General features: G+C 46.1%; 1 protein-coding gene across 1 annotated transcript in view; it reads left to right on the top strand.

Moving 5' to 3' along the window:
• Positions 1–5,698: 5,698 nt before the first annotated feature.
• Positions 5,699–19,051, top strand: part of Ir25a (ionotropic receptor 25a) — a 39,857-nt gene continuing 26,504 nt past the window's right edge. The window contains exons 1-6 of the mRNA XM_050194523.3: positions 5,699–5,809; positions 8,185–8,496; positions 10,023–10,198; positions 11,283–11,336; positions 12,703–12,831; positions 18,705–18,881. Of these exons, the coding sequence (XP_050050480.3) occupies positions 5,719–5,809; positions 8,185–8,496; positions 10,023–10,198; positions 11,283–11,336; positions 12,703–12,831; positions 18,705–18,881 (939 nt within the window). The 5' untranslated portion in view covers positions 5,699–5,718. The remainder of the gene's footprint in view (positions 5,810–8,184; positions 8,497–10,022; positions 10,199–11,282; positions 11,337–12,702; positions 12,832–18,704; positions 18,882–19,051) is intronic.

A 19,051-nucleotide genomic window follows, 5' to 3' on the forward strand; every position in this document is an offset into this window, starting at 1 on the left:
ACTGCCTCGCTACCTATCGTAAACTGCTGTTCTCTTCCGAGACTGTTAAACATTACTTTAGTTTTCTGCAGATTAATTTTTAGACCCACCCTTCGGCTTTGCCTCTCCAGGTCAGTGAGCATGCATTGCAGTTGGTCCCCTGAGTTACTAAGCAAGGCAATATCATCAGCGAATCTCAAGCTACTAAGGTATTCTCCATTACCTCTTATCCTCAATTCCTCCCAATCCAGGTCTCTGAATACCTCCTGTAAACACGCTGTGAATAGCATTGGAGAGATCGTATCACTCTGCCTGATGCCTTTCTTTATTGACGCCTTTCGCTATAATTAATATTCATTATTTTGCTATCTTTGATAGAACGCTTGTACTTTTGCCTCTACCTTTTCGCTTTGTTTCCCTGCAATTCTGGGAGCTACCGCTCCTTCCTTGCGGCAAAGGATGAAGAGATCTCCGAGGATCTTACTGGTGCGCAACCGTCAGGTTGGATAACCTCCAGAAAACGTGGAAGCGCATCAAGTGATGCAGACAGCGAGGCCACTGAGCTATGCTAGGACAGCTACGACTCCTCGGACGATGACTTCAAGCTCGTGAAGAGCCTAACAACAAAAAGAAGACTACTACAGACCTTATCGTCAGCAAGTATTTCTACCATGAAGAGTGCTCCGCAGCACTGGCCGCACACTGTGCTCTTCGTGCCCGTGGACCCGGCGACCACCTTGCGCCTTTTGAACAGGCAGGTCCTATCTTTGTTTGCTCGAGAAAATCGCACCAAACGAGATGAAAGGCGTGAGAATAAACACATAGAGATATGTCCTCGCAGTGTATGTGCTACACCGTGCCGCCCTACCTGGTCCACGTAATATAACTGAGATCGACAATGTGAAGAAACGATCAATGATACCTACAGGCGGTGATGGTACTGCGGGCCTGATTTATGACGTCGACGTTGCCATCCATGGTGAAGACTTGCCAATAGTAATCAAACCAACGACAGAAGGTACTTTCATTACGAAGATTTCCAGACTTGGAAACACGCGCTGCGTGAAGGTTTGGTTTGAAGGAGACAGCCTTCCTTCCCGTGTGAAAGTGGGACATGCCGCCACCCAGTGCGACCATTAGTACCGAATCCCCTCCAGTGCTTCAAGTGTTGCAAGAGTGGCCGCGTAAAGGGTGTCTGTGTGAACAATGTCGCGTGCCCACGGTGCACTGAGCCCCATTCAGAAGATGTCTGCCGCACTGATGTTCTAAAGTGCCCTAACTGCAGTGGTGCTCACAAGGCTATACATCAAAGGATTGCCCGCGGGTGCGGAAGGAATTCGCGATCCTCAAACAAATGGTGCGGGACAATTCAACACATCGAGAGGCTGCTGCTGCCACTATTCGCCGACGTCGGAATCGACACCGAAGACGTTCACTAAAAACCACAGCTCTAGATAGTGACACGCCATCTTCCGTCAGAGGGGTTGCCGCATCAACGCACAGCACCACCCAGACAGATACAAGGAAAACAAACAAAGTGGAAAGAATCGCCCGGCCTGGAGGATGGCCTGCGCTATCAAGGGCACAACGCGCTAATGAGTTGCCTCAAAACGCACCAACCTCGACGGCTGCGGAAACTGTTGAAGCGACGTTGGCCGATGATCACCAGGTCCTCAACATTGTGCGGTCTCTCAGGAATGCCATTCGCGCAATACTGAACAGCATGAAAACTTCGTCTGCGCAATGCTCGCTGCAGGTGCTGGACACTTTGAGTCCAGTGCTTGCAGCCCTTGGTTGAAATCATGGCTTGCCAGAAGCCATCGTTTCGTGGCGAGGTCCTGAACGCGTCGATATTTCAGTGGAACGCCAGATGACTTAAGTCACGCATGTCGGACTTTCGACAGTTTGTGTTCATGAATAATTTCCCCATTATCATCAGCTGTGTGCCCCTATCATTTCACATCAGACTGTCCGGTTATGAGTGTTTCATGTCCGCCACAGATGGGGAATGCAGCAAGATTATCGTTTTCATACGATGTGATCTTACGTATGTTCATCATCCAGTGCCACCTGACCACGAAAACCAGTACGTGTGTCTAACAGTGAAGAAAAGCAAGCTCACTTTCACAGTAGTTGGAGCCTACATATCGCCCTCAAGTCGGCTGGACTGCGAGCGGTTACGGCGAATCAAGACATTGAATTCGCATCCATTGGTGATCACTGGAAACTTTAATGCCCACCATGATCTCTGGGGAAGCTCTAAGATAAACTCGAGGGACAGAAGATTAGTATAATTTGCCACCTAACAAGAGCTATCTTTGTTGAATTATGGAAGCCCCATCTTTCTGCGAGGAGCTGTCTACAGTAGCTGCCTCGACTTCACCTTTGTTTCACGCTCCTTCACCAAAAAGGTTAGATGGTTTTCAGATATTGAAACGCGGAGAAGTGACCATCTCGCCACTTCTCTTAGGATTGAAGGGCTGACCGACTCCAAGTTACCTGGCGTCACCCATTGTATCGACTGGCCGATGTTCAAATCAATTGTGGAAGACGGCTGTCATGAGGGCTTATCCTCTAGCGTAGCGCACCCTATAAAGGGCGACCTAGAGGATGCCACGCATTCGCTTTCGAAAACGCCTGCACGCACCGAATACGACTTTGAATTAGAGAAGCTTCGTGCAATACGTCGCCGTGCCGAGCGAAGATATAGGCGCAAGAAGTCGGCACATGACCTAAGGTTGGCCATACGAACTCAAAAGAAAATTCAGCATCGCATGGACAAACTCTCATCGCAAAGATGGTTGTCGTTCTGCGAGCCTTTGGGTCCAAGAAAACCTTTGTCTACATATGGGGAACTGTTCGTGATCTCCGTGGAACCCCTTGGCAACGCCACCCTTCCAAGTCTTTGGTCCTTTATCAACAGGTCAGAGAGATTGACATCGCTGACGATTTCTGCGGGAGGATTGCTGGCGAAATTAGTACCGCTGGAACATCGACGCTCGATCACTCACCGATTTCACGCGACCCCCGCATGGACAGTCCTTTCACTATGGATGAACTCGAAGCTGCACTTGCCTTGTGCCAGCGTTCATCTTCACCAGGACCCGACGGTATAACCTATCGTGCCCTATGTAATCTTGGCGAAGAGGATCGGAAAGCGCTTCTTAACTTATTCAACAGCTCCTGGCAGACAGGCACGGTTTCACAGGAATGGAAGACCAGTCGCCTAATGCCACTGCTCAAGCCTGGCAAGTCGCCAGCAGACATTGCATCGTACCGACCGATTGCGCTTGCCAGCTGCATCGGAAAACTAATGGAGAGAATGGTTCTCGCACGACTAGAATGGTACCTCGAAGGTTACGAGGTATATCCAGACGCAATGGCAGGTTTCCGGCGCGGCCATTCTTCCATGGACAACGTTATCGATTTGTTGATATACGTAGAGCACCAGATATCTTGCAAAAGATTATATGCTGCCCTGTTTATGGATGTTAAGGGAGCATTTGATAACGTAACGCACGAAGAGATCTTCAGCACGTTAGAGGCAGTAGGACTTGGCGGCAAGATCTATTTTTGGATTAGTAGCTACCTACATAGAAGATCATTTTTAATACTTACCAAGGATGGCGCAACCTCGCAGCATTTCAGTAACCGTGGGGTCCCTCAGGGTGGAGTACTGAGCCCAACGATCTTCAATTTAACACTCATTGGACCCGCTGACATCCTATCATGCACCGTTCAGCTCTCCATCTATGCCGACGACATTTGTGTTTGGACATCGGGTGTGACACGACTTCAGCTTCGCGCGCGGCTTCAGAAGGCAGGCGATTTATCATCATCGTACCTTCTGGAACAAGGACTTCAAATATCATGGGAAAAGTGTGCAATGGTGGCATTTACCAGGCAGCCAATGTCTCCATAAGTGATATCCGTCGACAGCTGATCTCGTACAGCACAAGTCACAGATTTTTGGGGATGGTTATTGACAGAAATCTCTCCTAGACCCCTCATGTGAATTGTGTGAATAAACGACTGACCGAAATTGGCCATATGTTTAGGTTCCTAGCACGAAAGACCTGGGGAGTGTCAATACAATCTATGCTGCAACTGTAGAGGGTCCTCTTTGTTGGATTCCTGCGGAATAGCCTACCGGTATAGCCTAAGCCCTCAGGATATGCCTTGGTCAACCACGGAGCGCGTCAACGGCAGAAGTTATTGCAATCACTCAAGATTACACTATCAGAACGCACATTACCATTGAAACAATGCGTGTGCACATAAGACACTTCACCAGGACCCCACCCACTACCTCGCAAGTCTCCCTGTAGAAAAACCCGACAAGACATTCAGTACAACTGCCTCCGCGCATGTACCTTCAGGGTACGTACCTGCTGTAAGATCTTCGATTCCTCCATGGTGTGTGAGCCGTACTCAAGTAAACCTCACAATCCCAGGACTTCAGAAAAAGTCGGACTTGCCGTCATCAGCACTCAAGCAACTTACTTTGCTCCTCTAGTACGAAAAATACAGCGACTGCATACACGTCTATAATGATGGCTCAACTACATCAACCAGTTCCGGTGGCACTGTAGTTATACCACCAAGGAGAATAACCCAACGGTTTCAGACTTTCCATATCACTACGCCTACAGCTGCAGAGCTCGCGGCTCTCCACGATGCGCTTGATGTGGTCAACACAGAGAGTCCTGAAAAATGCGCAGTCTTCTGCGATTCAAGGCAGGTCTTACAATGTCTACAGTCATTTCTTTTTCTCACGATCAATTGACGTGCCAAATCGTGAAACCCATCCATCACTTGAGAGAAGAAGGCCTTGATATCACTTTTCAGTGGACACCAGGCCATTGTGGTATCATAGGAAATTATGACGCAGATAAGGCAGCTCGGACGACAAACAAAGAAGACCACTGCGTCCCCATTCCTAGTGAACAGACAATATTAGAACACCGTACCCACCGATCATCGGCTCAGAAGGCATTAAAGGCATTTCTGTGCTTTCTGAGAACGTCTGGCTTGTGCGAGCGCCTCTGACTCTGTAGTGCTGTTAGTGGAAGTTTCTCTACCCCATCTCTCTCTTTCTCTCCCTTCTTTCAATTCCCCTACTCCCTTCCCCCAGCGCAGGGTAGTCAACCAGACTCTTGACTGGTTAGGATCCCTGCTTTCCTTTTCTCTCTCTCTCTCTTCGTTATTTTGCTCAGAAGGAAGAGCACTAAAAAGGAAAGTACCGAAGACACGACATGCTCGTAGCTCGCGCCTGGCCATTGTTGCTCCTCCATCGTTCTTTCCTCCTCAGCGCTCTAGGCCTGTCCACATATACAAAGGCTGCTTCAGTACACTCCAGCTAAGTCGCATGATAGCGACACACATCAGCCAAAGGCGCAATATGCTGCGCATGCCTTTGGAAATCTACAAACAGAGCATCAAACGAATACGAATCATAACCTGAAAAATTTGCCTTGACACGCCTTCAGACACGGCAATGCTACTAAACAGCGTGTAAAACGCCACAGGAAGAAACACTGACTTTGAGTGTGCGGGTGCGTGGAGGAATAAATGGAGGAAATGTAGGGCATACATGCAGTTATCTGTGGGGCTTATATTAAAGCAAAGTTCTGTAGGCAGAAGATACAGAAGAAAGCACAGCGGTACTTTTATAGCGAAGCATTTTCTGCCTCGCTTGCAGTCGTTGCGGTGGAGAAAGGCAACGACGTAGCGAAGCTCATGATTACCGAGACGCTCAGGACGGCCACCAGTGTGCCCCTGACCTACTCTCTTGTTGAACTGGACCCGGAAGATGTCAACGTCGCCGACGGTAAGCGCCCTTCTCTACCTTTCTGGCTCTCGGTACAGCGCATCACGCCGCCCATATTGTAGGCATAAGCATAGCGTATACAGCGAAAACACAATGATACTAAAACCCAGCAGAAATTGTACACGGAAGATTACTACAAGTTAGCTGCTAAGGCGCCCCTCCCCGTGTAAGCACCCGTATGTGTGTTGCCTCTATTGTTACGTTCACGAATAACAATTTACAAGGGGGGAATTTACGATTACAAATAAAGTAAGAGTACAGTCGTGAAGTAGAAACCCTGTTGCGACTTTTCCATTGGAATTTCTATTTTTGAAGTTTCACAGGATGGGTATACCACATGATAAACCTAACTAGTGAGAATGTTATGGCTACTACATCGATAATTATCCACCTACTGCCAATAAATAGCAGTTTAACACTGTTCTATTTCCTTCAGGTGGGATAAGCGAAGGAAATTTTAAAAAGTGAAATTTACACAATAGTGTATTTTCTGCTGCAACTAATTACTAGCGGGAAACGACTTAATTAACCATGTGATAATACTTGAATAAATATATATTTAGCAGCAGTTTGCCAAGTGCATTTTTCTATTAATTATTATTGGGACATGTGCTGCTCTTGCGGAATCGAAGGCGGTCAGACTAAAGACACGCACACTTAATAGGGACCCCGAGGCTAGCACCACTTTCGAGAAAGCTCTCGGTAAACTTGCGGAAAAGATGCATTGGCGTTCAAGTGAGTATTTACCCGAAACTCTTCCTTCGACCGATTACACAGGTAGACAACATGCAATTAAGCCAACTAAGACAGCGGAAATTACTTGTTTTTATTTGAAATGTAGAAATCATAGCGCAAAGGTAAATGAAAGCGGACGAAAAAAACTTGTCGCAAGTGGCAGCCGAACCCACACCTTACGCATTACGCGTACGCATCCATGGAGTCACGGCGGCGACTGTTTTCCCGCTTACTTCCTTGAGTATTCGTGTATTTGCACATTCGCGTGTGTTGTATCCGCGGAAGTGTTAGCCAGCGCCACTATCGGCCACGGCAGCGGATGTGGAACATCCTTTCAACCGCACCTTTCAACCTGTAGAAAGTTGATTTTACGTCTACTTTCATTCCCTTTTGCCCTGCGAGTTCTACATTCCAGTTCAAAAATAGCAGAGTTGATTTCTCTTATTTCTGCGGCTTCGTTGTCTGTTGCCTTGATGTGGTTGTAACTAACCAAAAATTTAGCCCCTCAGTTCGCCTTACCTTTCTCTCTCGAGCAACGCGAGACAAAAATAAATGGAACACCATCACACCAACACATTTTGTAACAGAGTTTAAGGACAAATATCTCTAAACAGTTGCTAGTCGCAAGAATCCTCCTTAGTGCATATGCCGAACGCTGACCGATTTGAATTGCCCACTTGATACAAGCACCCTAAATTATTTATTAGGAAGCTAGTTAACACACTTTAGTTAGTTAATTAGTTAACATCAAGCATTTATTGGTGTTCGCCCCACTAGTAACGCGCTGCGCTAAAAAAATTATTATTTGTTCTGCACTGATTAACAATATTCGCTTTTCTCATTTGACGCCGGTGGTAGAGCACTGGCATAAAGCAGTGAGACAAACGTTCCCAGTTCCCATGCATATGCCGACGGCTGCGTAGGAAAAAAGGTCTTATGTATAACCATGCAATGCACGCTCTGCCTTTGCCCTTGTGGTTTTTGCGAGATTCAAGGTAACTCGTCAATGTTGTTCGAAGATAACACTCAAAATGAAATGCAGCTTCCCGAGGTTGACAATTGAAATTGAAAGGTGAATGCTTACTTCTGCAACTTCCTATGACTGCGCTCCCAATGCTTCGAAAGCTGGTCAGTTTCGTAACCTTTCCAGTACTCTATTTTAAAGTGTTATCGCGCATTGAATACGATCGAGTTTTGCGCGGTTCGGCATTTGCAAAGCTACGAATAAGAAAGACAAGGCAAAACGATGTTATCAGCTTATACGGACAGTAACCTTCTACTGCTTACAAGAGCTGTAAACGATCTTTATTTAACATTAGGATCTTTATTTAACATCAGGAGAAATGCCGTAAACAAGATATTCGGGCATCTGCAGCGGATGCCTTAACGAACTAAATGCACTCGCACAAAATCCAAGGACAAAGGAATTGCACAAACAGAACAAAGTGTTATCCTTAGTTGCAGCGCAATTTTTTACCACAAGCCTTCGTTCTAGATATATTATCGTGAGGCTACCTCTCCGACATCATTCCGCGCAAAACTTCAATATTGATAGTCTTGCCTGCGGTGACCACGACGTATACCACCTTCAAGCTGGCGGTGCAGCGACCAACGATTGCCCCCTGGATGCCGCGATGCAGTGTGCAACGCCATCTTCGCCGATCCCAAGCCGCACGTGCTGATCGACGCCGTGCGCACGCCGGGCAGCACCGTGGACAAGCTGTCGACGGCGGTGCGCGACACGGCTCGCCGCATGGGGCTGCCCACGCTGAGCCTCACGTATGGCGTGCACAACGACTACACGCTCAGCGGCTGGGACAGGCTCACAGCGCTCGAGCGCGAATTCTTGGTCCACGTCACGCCACCGGGGGACATCTACACGCAGGTGATTCGCGACCTCTGCAAGAAGATGGACCTCTCCACAGCCGGCATCATCTACGACAGCAGCGTCAGTGAGTGGCCATGTACCGCCTCTGTGCGGATCCTTGAAATTGGTTACGTCGCATGCGGGCGACACTTTGAAAGTAACGGAAGTCTACAAAAGAAGCCCGTGGAAGCGTTCGCCCGGCTTAGCCCTGACGCTCCGTGTCAGCAAGTTGTGCGGCATCGCGTTACCGTCAGGCGCAGCCTGCGGTGCCGCTAAATCGTTGCGTAGATACGGCGTGAACAGGTGAACTTTAGAGTCGCAAGCAAAACTGTTGCATGTCAGTGACCCAATTACTGGCAGTTAGTCGAAAAATAAATGAGTATAAATGAGATTCAAAGCCAGAGATCGCCACATTTCCGTAAGTGAAAAAACGGCTAAGGTCAGGTATTCATTCCTATATTCCAGTATTATTAGTACCACGAGTTGTGACGTGGCCCTGATACTGAGGGTTGAAGTTGCACCACATGCGTGCTATTTTCGTCATCTGGACGCCAACGCTGTTCCACAGGCTGGAAGAGCATGGTTAAGTTACCGTAGTTGTGCTGACCTCGTCTAAACCCTACCTTGGCAGCTGCTCGCGTCGACAGCTTTCGTACTGTAAAACACACTATGGCGCGCTCGCAGAGTCAACGTACCCTTCTTTTTATCAGGAGATAATGACATTATCGACAGTGAAAAAAGTATGCAAAATTAGTGCAGTGAAAATTCGCTAAATGGAGGAAGATTCATAAAAGGGAAATATTGCCATCCACATAAGAGTACCGCGAAGCTACAAAAAGAAATCCGTACGTGCTCGTTATGCTTTGGTGGATGACAATTGTTCCCTTTTAGTTGCAAAACTGAAAGCTGCCCCATGTCCTTGCGTACTGTCAAACTTTAGGCTGGTTAGAAAAGACGTGCGAGTACACTCTATTATGTGCCATCGAATGAGTGTTACGTGCCAATACGCGCTTGAGCAAGTCCAGAACTCGATAGTTAACTCAATTGTACAACCGCAGTGCTGTCCAGTTACGCTGTCGAAGCCCGCAGCGACTTGCCAGGGTGCCCTTTACGACGCGTTGTACCGCTTCTGCGAGGTGTACGGAGCTGTAGCTCCCGCTTGTTTTTATTTTCTTGTTTTCTTTACATAAACGCAATGTAAGCTACTGCTGCCATCATCGGTGCTTCCGCGTGTGATGCTGAATGAGCCAGTAGACTCTCTCTTTTATTTTTTTACATGACCCAAACAATACATACAAAATTTCTATTCAAGTCATATTCCAAATTGAATCTCTCTTTTTTCTCTTCGTTATTTGTTGTAGCAGTGCTCAGTCTATGATGTTCAGAGCAACGGCTAGTCGATACGAACTATAAGAGCGAAGTAAAATTGAAAAAAAAAACTCGTTGTGCTAGAATACAGGTCACGTCAGCTCAGGTCTGCCTTTTCGCCAGACACCCTTACATCCTGCCCTATTCGTCACTGGTCGCACAGGGCAGCGCGCAGAAAACTTCACCCTGAAGCGAGCCCTTTATAACTGTCCATAATTAACATCTATCACTCTGCCACTCCAGTCATCGACCATAAATACGCGCGGCTGCTGGAGAACATACCGACGCGGCATATCATGCGAGAGGTGGACGGCACCAAGGATGACTTCAAAAGAAAAGCGGAGCTCATTCACTCCACCGACGTCTCGAACTTCTTCATTCTTGGCCGGGGTGACACGATGAACCAAGCCTTGGAGCTGGTGAGAGCCTTGCCTACGGCGTGCAAACGTGTGCAAAGAACGCAAGCGCCAACGCACCACCTGTGCCCTTTGCACTTTGTTGACTCAGTTCTGTGCGATTCAGGAACAGATTTGCATCCCTCGCTTAACACTCTGAACTTTCTTGCTGAAGGTCATTAGCTCGAGCTTAGTTGCAGCTCTCATATATAATGCTCAGGAGGCCATAAATCCCTTCCTTACATTTCGCACTAATTTGAATGAAAGTTATTTCTTTAAAGGATGCTGTAAATCATAGTGATAATCTCAGTTGAGGTTCTCGTCTTTTTTTTTTTTTTTTTTGTTAACCGAGTGCTTCCACTCATACCAATTTAAAGGAAAGGTCTGTCATATTTTGTGCCTCCGCGAGACCCTTACTGTTGCTTATAATACGCGCTACAGGGCTAGTTGGTTCATGATTAAAGCTTAAAAGAATAGCGCCATGCATAGTTCATGTCCTGTTTTGCGTTCATGTCCTCTTAAGCTTGAATTACTGTAGCTCCAAATAAAAAATGGCATGCCAAAATTATGAGAAAACATACGAGGTAACCTGCTCGCGAAGCACAATATTGATGCTTGTAATTTTATCCAGCAAGGTATATAGTTACTGCGCGAATACAAATTTTATAACAGCTGCGCAACTCTCGTTCATAATAAAATAAAGGTCGAACGTGTTGTTCTCAAAATGATAAAATCCGCTCACCCAAATTAAAGGTCAGAAAATGTCCCAAAATACGACATGCTTTCTGTTGTCACGACAGAAACGGCATTGTAACAAGGCGTCTGCTTCACAACAGAATCGACCGTGCTGTGAGGAAAGGGTGGCAGAAAGTGCTATAGAAATTTCTATCGTAATGACACAAATTTCTGTCGTGACCACAGCTACCTCTGAAACTACGACAAAAATTTCTGTCGCCACGGCAAAATATTTTTCGTATGCCCGTTCTAAAAACGCTAGAAAATATTTTTGTCGTATTTTTTTTTCAAACGGGCATGTGCTCTGCAGAATTTTTAAGCCTTAGCATTTGCTTTACGTTCAGCTTATTCTTGATTTGTGGGTTTGCACCAGGCTCACAGAAACAAGTGGAACAACTGGCAGTTTGCATGGTTCCTTATCTCAAGGGTAAGAGTCTACCGTCTGTTTTGTTCTTCGCTACCTAATTTCACTAAGTCATACCTGGTTTCGTAGCGCAAATATTGAAAAAAGAAAATGTGTGAAGCTGTGTGCATGTGAGAAGCTAGTACTGTAACCAGCCGTTCTGACGCATATAATTGCAGGTAACATTTTTAATCGCTGTGCTTTGTGCATTATGCACAGTTTACTAGTTACGTTACGACCTCCACTCAATGATTCGTTAATAATCACGCGGCTGCTTAAACTTACACTTCTTTACTCAGTCAACGACGAGAAGCAATCTTCTTTTCTTTTCGTATACGATGCGCATGACCACCGCAGAACAATGAAATCCATTTTTTCCGCGTTCGCACATTAGTTACAGCGTTAACATTTTGTGACAGTACTTCTGGTTTGTGGCAACTGAAATATGAATTCAGTCGGAAAGTTTCTCAACAGGCATGCTGCAATGCTTCATAAAGAATGATGTGACCCAAAATGTCTCAACTAAAATTTTCTTTTCTTTTAGAGTTAATAGTTCAATTCTTTGCTTCTTCCTCCAGTTTTCGTGGTTTGCTGTTTTCTGCAAGTGTAAACAGTAAAGCCCACAGAACAAATATGATATTTGGGTTAGTGTAAACCCACCCGGTATTGTAGAGTTGTTATACAGAAACGTAAGCGAGTAATATGCTTGTTTCCTCTTATACAGGACATCCTAAGTGTAGTCGGAGAAAAGTAAAAACGGCTAACAAAGCAAAAAGCAAAAAAAGCGAGTACATTTTCTCGATGAAGTTTTTAGCCAGTTTTCCCAAAAACGGACTGCTGTGTTTTGTCCATTTGCCAGAACAGCGCGGGTCAATTTGCTTGTGCCGCTGCCGCCATGCGCCGCTCCTCTCCATAGCTAGCTATCTTTCTCCTTTTGCACTAATCGCTCCGGCCTTCACCTGGGAACTCTACTTCGTTTGTAGAAAACACTGAGTTTAGAAGCAACTCAGGAGATACAATCTTCAGAAACTAGTATAGTACTGAAGAAGAGTCCAGCTTATCTGTGAATGGAAACTAGGGATGTTTTATGCGTTTAGAAAAAAATAACGCCATCTCAAGATGGGGAGAAAAATAATTGCGGGACAGTTTGGAAATCATTTATATCCGATGGTGAGTTGACAACTGTCGGCCCCGCTAGATGGAGAAACCATTTAGCGTTCCCACGTACACCCTTGTGCTCGTTATTAATTTTTTTTCCTCTTGACTTCAATGTCCGTGCTTCACACCAGGAAAGGCAAGCTTCTTCGATAACACGAAGTTAGCCCCCCTCCCCCCCCCCCCCCCCCAAAACATCCTCTGGTGTAGATTGACACTTCTGCTTCTCCGGCAGGAGAACTACACCCCCAAATGCTCGGAGTGCGGCAACGTCACGTTCATCATGGCCACGCCGCAGCCGACCAACGCTGATCTGTTGGCAGAAGCCATGAAAGACAAGGACTTCAACGCCCAAACAGAACAGGTACGAGCGCTTGCCAACTTCTTCCTCAAGTCCGTTTGTTCGTTTTCATACCCTGCTTGGGCACGAAGTGTTTATTAGGTTAGCCTAATCATTGTTCTAGCTTTAAAAAGAAAGGCACGGGAAAGCGAAGGGAAGATGGTAGGTCAGACGTAGCTGTGAGTGAGGAAGAAGCCGAGTTGCTTCCGAAACGTTGGGTGTGATAAATCCCGCGCCACCTTGAGGAAAATGGCGAAGAACATAACAACTCGCTCAAGGCAACGGCAGCACTGTCCCACGATAAGAGCGATCGCGTCCTTATTGAGCTGTAGTATACAGCCTCTGACTCTAACAATCTTGATTTCGCGGGAGGTGGTAAAAAATATTGAAAATCGTCTTCCGGAGGCCCCCCTCATTTAGCACCGCGCTTCATGGAAAGAGCTGACCTCCTCTTCAACCAACCCATAGCTTCGAAGTTCAGTCGGAGTCAAGAAAGCACAACGAGAGCTCAGGGATGAACTCTCTGCTGAAGTAAATGTTACTGCCTTGCAGCGACTGCTTGACGGTTTAAACACGTCAATAGCAACAAAAAAAACGAGAAAAAAAAACCCCAGCGATGCAGTTAATCAACGTTGTGGCAACTGTCCATAAGCATGCAGTCTGTCGATCACAGCGGAGCAGGATACCACGTCACGTGTTTGTTTAAATATTCGCTACCCTACCACAATATACCTCCTCTATCCTTACTAATTTATTATTCCCTTCCCTTCGCGTGGAGTAGAAAACATTCTATCAGGCTGCAGCCTCCGTGCTTTTTTTTTTCCGACGTGTGGTCCTACGATACGGCGGGCACGCGTCGGCGGAGCCACATCGACGATGAAAGAATGGCGCTGCGTGATTTATCAGCACCTATCTCTTCGTGTGCTCTCCCACGAGCAATATTAGCCGCGCATGACGTCACCTTCGTAATCGAGCATTTCGTATCGTGGCATCCAAACGATTACCGGCATAAATTGTCGCCTGCACATGCCGAGTATTTCGTCGCCACAGATGCGCGACGCAGCAGAGAGGCTTAAAAAAAATTAAATTATGGGGTTTTACGTGCCAAAACCACTTTCTGATTATGAGGCACGCCGTAGTGGAGGACTCCGGAAATTTCGACCACCTGGGGTTCTTTAACGTGCACCTAAATCTAAGTACACGGGTGTTTTCGCATTTCGCCCCCACTGAAACGCGGCCGCCGTAGCCGGGATTCGATCCCGCGACCTCGTGCTCATCAGAGCCCAACGCCATAGCCACTGAGCAACCACGGCGGGTAGCAGAGAGGCTCGGCCTTTCTGCACCGACGTGGGAGCGGCCCGTCACGTGCTGACGCGCGTTCTGAAGGGCCTGAATAAAGTTTTCCCACGCCATACCATAGACGCGCAGTTTTCCATCTAGGCTGTGCACTCGCGACGCGTTCCACTGTAAGTCATCACTTAGCAATGGCTGTCTGATCGCACGTGGGCTAGGTTACCGTTTTCAATGCGCTCAGAACGGACTTATTGAAAAGTGTTCGTACATCTACTTTAGTTTTACAGCGAAGCTATCTATGGCTAGGATCCGGGAAAATATGTGTCCGAGATGTTGATAAAAGCAAATCATCATGTGGGCCGATCCTGGTGATAGTGCAGAAAGGGTTCATGCAAGCTCAATGGCACTCACCCTTGTGCGCTCGGGGACCTGTAACGCGCCCTTGAACTACCCTTGTCACACGTGGAACCCAAAGAGGTCCCAGGCACAAGAGTAAGAACAGATGTTCTTGAAAAAATGCTTTGTACAACTTTTTTCAAAAAAAGAATGTTAAAAAAAATTTTTTTGGCTCCAACTGCGCAAACGCGCCAGTGCCACTGCTCGCGCGTTCGTCGCCGTCTTCTTCCACGCTAGTCGATGACGACACGTGTCGAAACGTCGGTGTATTTGTGTAAAGTAAATAAATAAATAAAATAAGCGAAAAAATGAAAATAATAAAAATAAATAAGAAAAATAAAGAATATAAAAATGAAAATGAAAAGCAATAAAGAAAACAAAACAAACAAAGAAGTTATGTGTTTGTGCCTTTATTCAACCAATATAGCATAGCCACCATATAGAACTTAATGAAACTATTAAGCAGTGCGGCTTCGCTGGTTATCCATCTTCACTTAGTGAAAGGGCTCTGAGTTTTTCATTTATTTATTTATTTATTTATTTATTTATTTATTTATTTATTTTCGCGGCGCTGGCATAGCGAATGACCCTTTATACAGCTGTTTTTGTGTTTTGTGTAAGGGAAGAGACAATCCGCAATCCCCAAGCTGTTCACTAGTCACTGTGTCCGGATTCTGAAATATAAGGTCTATGGAGAGTTTCGCATGCGGTACAATATTGAAGAGCTTTAGTTATATACACTTGGGCTGCCGAATACGACCGAGCCTTAGAGGTGTTGCCCCCAAAGGGCTTAGCCCGTCGCGCTAGAGGCGCGGAGCGCACGAGAGAGCTGGACGAATTTGATCTCTGCGCGCTGCGGCGCGTCGTTCGCAGCGTCTGCCGGAGCAAGGAACTACCAGCATTGGAACTCATCTAACGATGCCTACTAGCACAACTGTCCACACCGCAGATGACACAGGTTTCCATAGTGCATGTGGTAGTTGAATCACAGATTATTTCACCGATTCCGAGGTGGTGCTCACCGGGTGTCATTAGAACTCTTGTCGCTTCGCACACGGATGTTACGGGCAGATGAAGCTCCCTACTTTTTTTTCTCTGAGGAGTCTCTAAGGGTCAAAAAGCATCCTATGGGCAGTAAGGGAAGTCTGGCCGAGGAATTATAACTCAAGTGGGAGACTTGTTGCTGACTTAGCTTGTATATGAGTAGAACTTGTTGCTGGGCGTGTTAGTTGAGATCTAACGAATACCTTGTTGTGCCAAAAGGAAAATAAAGACTTAGAAATGCACGTAAGAAACGATAGGTCGAGCGCTGATTTCAACTGATTGTATTGTTACGGCAGAGCAAGGAGATTCAACAAATGCGCATGCGTACATCAGTGTTGTCTAGAACGATCACAGTGACGATTACAGTGACGTCAGTGCTCGACCTATCGTTTCTTACTTCCGCTCCTAAGTCTTTCTTTTCCTTTTAGCGCAGCAATGTATTCGTTAGTTTGTATAACTTGAGTAAGGCTTGTTGTTGGCTTAGTTCGTACGGGCTTATCTATCGTCTGTTCTAGCACCTGTCCTGTTGTCTACTCTTATTTGTCGCCTTTTCTTTGCCATTTCTAAAAGGTATTACCACTTGTTTCACAATAATGTGGTATTACTAGTGAAAGCTATAGCTTGTTCATATTCGAGGCGCCAACGTATACCTCTAACAGATAATACACACGGACAATGCTGGTTTAATTTTGTGTCTGTGTCTGTGAAACATACGCTGACACCCCTAGATAACCTACCATGAACTCGCCCAGCTGTGCATCTTGCCACCACAGCGACTCCAGAAAACCAGCAACGCAGTCGTACAAATGCACTAACTTGGCATGATTCACGCGTCTACCCGAGTACGAGGTGGTCAGAGTGTCGTCTGCTCAGACTTGAGCAGAGCACCGGATGCCACTTCGTGTTCCATGTCCCCATTAATGTTAAGAATTACAAGTAATAAACGTAGACTCCAAGATACTGAAACACGTACCCCGTAACGAAGTGGACATGCGGCGCACTGCTCCAACGACTGCACTGACGCAACACTTCAGATCTTGAAACTGTCGCGGCAGCACGGGAAGACTATTTTCATCGCTCACTGCTCGATGAGTCTTGATGAACGGTATCAGTACATTTGTGTCAATGCACGTTAACAATACACGGCTTCAACGCACGTTTTTTCGACAAAAAAAAAGTGTTTTCTGAAGAATTAAAAAAAAAGATTCGTGCTTATCATACCTCGAATATACCCAGTCTGCACTTCCATGTGCTTAAACACCGCTTTTTTTCTTTTACAGCGAAGCTGTATATGGCTCAGTTTCCATGTATTTTTCGTGTTTATGCGTGAATAAAAAAAAAAGGTGTGTGAGCGTGGGTCGATCCCAAAGATAGTGCAATACCAGGCCCATCACGGCGGAGGTGAAGCCGGCTTCAAGCACTCCGCCCCTAATGATAATAAATAAATAAATAAATAAATAAATAAATAAATAAATAAATAAATAAATGAAATAAATAAATCAAGATGCGTTGTTCCAAGTCGATGTGTATACAGGAGTTTGTGAACTGCACATGGACTCATTAGCAAGAGGCGTTGCCATATGCGCAAAGAACAAAATGTATGTATACAACCATACACCCTTGGCTCGCAAGAGGACAATGCCAGCGACTGTGGAAATGTCTGTGCCGTACAAATGAAAGACGGAAATGGGACATCCACTGTGCATATGTCTCCAGGTACACCCAATTGTGATATCGAGAAGTTCTTGACCACGCACTTTGCATGGGTTAGCTGTGATGACACTACCCCTGTGATCATCACTGGCGACTTCAATGTGGACATTTCAAAACCAGACAAGGAATGGTTCACTCAATTTGTGCTAGAAGAGTTTGGTTTGAAGTGCCACACCAACCCAAGTCACTCAGCAACGGTCGTGTGTAGATTTAACTTTGGCCCAGAATCTGTCTAAGGTTGCAACCGAACCAATCAGTGTATGTCACAGTAATCATAAAGATATCGTCACTACCATTACCTTATGATGAAAATCAATACACGTACCCTTGTCTAACCATGTCTAATGTGCTACAGCTTCGCTGGTCATCCACCTTCACATAGTGAAATGGCTCCTTATTTTTTTTTCTGGAATAGTTCCAAAGAAACTTTGACTGGTTGGTTCAAAGAACCAGACACCGAATTCCCAAATCATTTAGTTCGTTTCAACGGAACTGCTTGCTGGCCTAGTTGGTGCGTGCAGAAAGACATGTTTTTTGGCGCAAATTACACACAATAGACGACGGCCACCCGTGCCATCGTTTATGTGTCTTTCTTTTGTGTGTGTTTTAATTTGCGGCAAAAAACATGTCTTTTAGTTCGTAATTGCATTTTACCCATTGCCAGATCGCCTTCATCAATAATACGTCCAGCATCAGGAGAGGCTGGAATTTCTTCTTGTAAACGAACAATTCTGTGTAAGAGCCTTTTGTGAATACGGACCCATAGCTTTTCTCTCACTGAAATATACCTATACGTTGCTCTGATATTTCGCGACTCTAGCTGCGGCCTATACGAGTGGCGTCATAAAAAAAAATTTAGCTCCGTTCTTACTTTATTACGTTGCATTAGCATAAGGCAATGACTACAATGTATTCGAGGCGTCAGCAAAAAGTTAAATGTAAAACAAGTAAACAACATATCATTACTCGCCACAGTGAGGAGTCAGACACAGCTTACGCGGACTGAGAGGTAGCACGCGCAGTTTGCGTTGGATTTCGTTTTCATTAAGGCTGACGTTGTGCCGTTATGAGAACAAATTACAGAATTGAATGGTGTGCAAAGCTAACGAAAAAGCACCAAGTGCCCATCGATTCTGCCTACACCAGCGGCAATGTTGAAACTTTTCTCTGGCTATAAAGCGTAAGAGTTCGCTCACATCGCCAGATCTGACTGTGGCCTTGCTCTTGTTCGTGCGAGCAAGCTGCTGTGACTGTCAGCCGTCGACCAAACCAGTCTTTAGACCCAGAAACTTTAGAACCAACTTGTTCAGCTGGTTTCAGAAACTAAGAGGCACCACTGGCACATTCACTGTTTTCTTCAGAGCCCTTCAGTGTATTCTACTTCTTAATTGAGCTCCTGGTGCAACCGTCTCGTATAGATATCGCGAGCTTAGCTTATGTGTATACTGCAGGTCGACGCGGCCTTCTACAGTGACGTGACGTCTATGGTCATCCGAGCCGCTGCCGAAGAGCAAGCGAGCAGGAGGCTGCCCCTTGACCTGGAGTACCCAACGTGCACGGACATGAATCTCACCAGCTCCATGCTCATGGAGCGCCGGAACATCACGCTCAGGACGACAATGATGCAGGTAGGTGTTTCCGCCGTCAGGTGCCATTATTACACCCCACTTCCATGCCTCAGTCGGTTAACCACACCCTCGAGGGTGGATTAGATGTCTAAACACCCTTTTACTTTCACTGAAAAGTTTTGAAAATGGGCGCATTTGTTAGCAGAACACCCTTTGTGCGCCTTTCTCCT

The sequence above is a fragment of the Dermacentor andersoni genome, chromosome 1, assembly GCF_023375885.2.
Source record: "Dermacentor andersoni chromosome 1, qqDerAnde1_hic_scaffold, whole genome shotgun sequence".
Classification (NCBI taxonomy): domain Eukaryota; kingdom Metazoa; phylum Arthropoda; class Arachnida; order Ixodida; family Ixodidae; genus Dermacentor; species Dermacentor andersoni.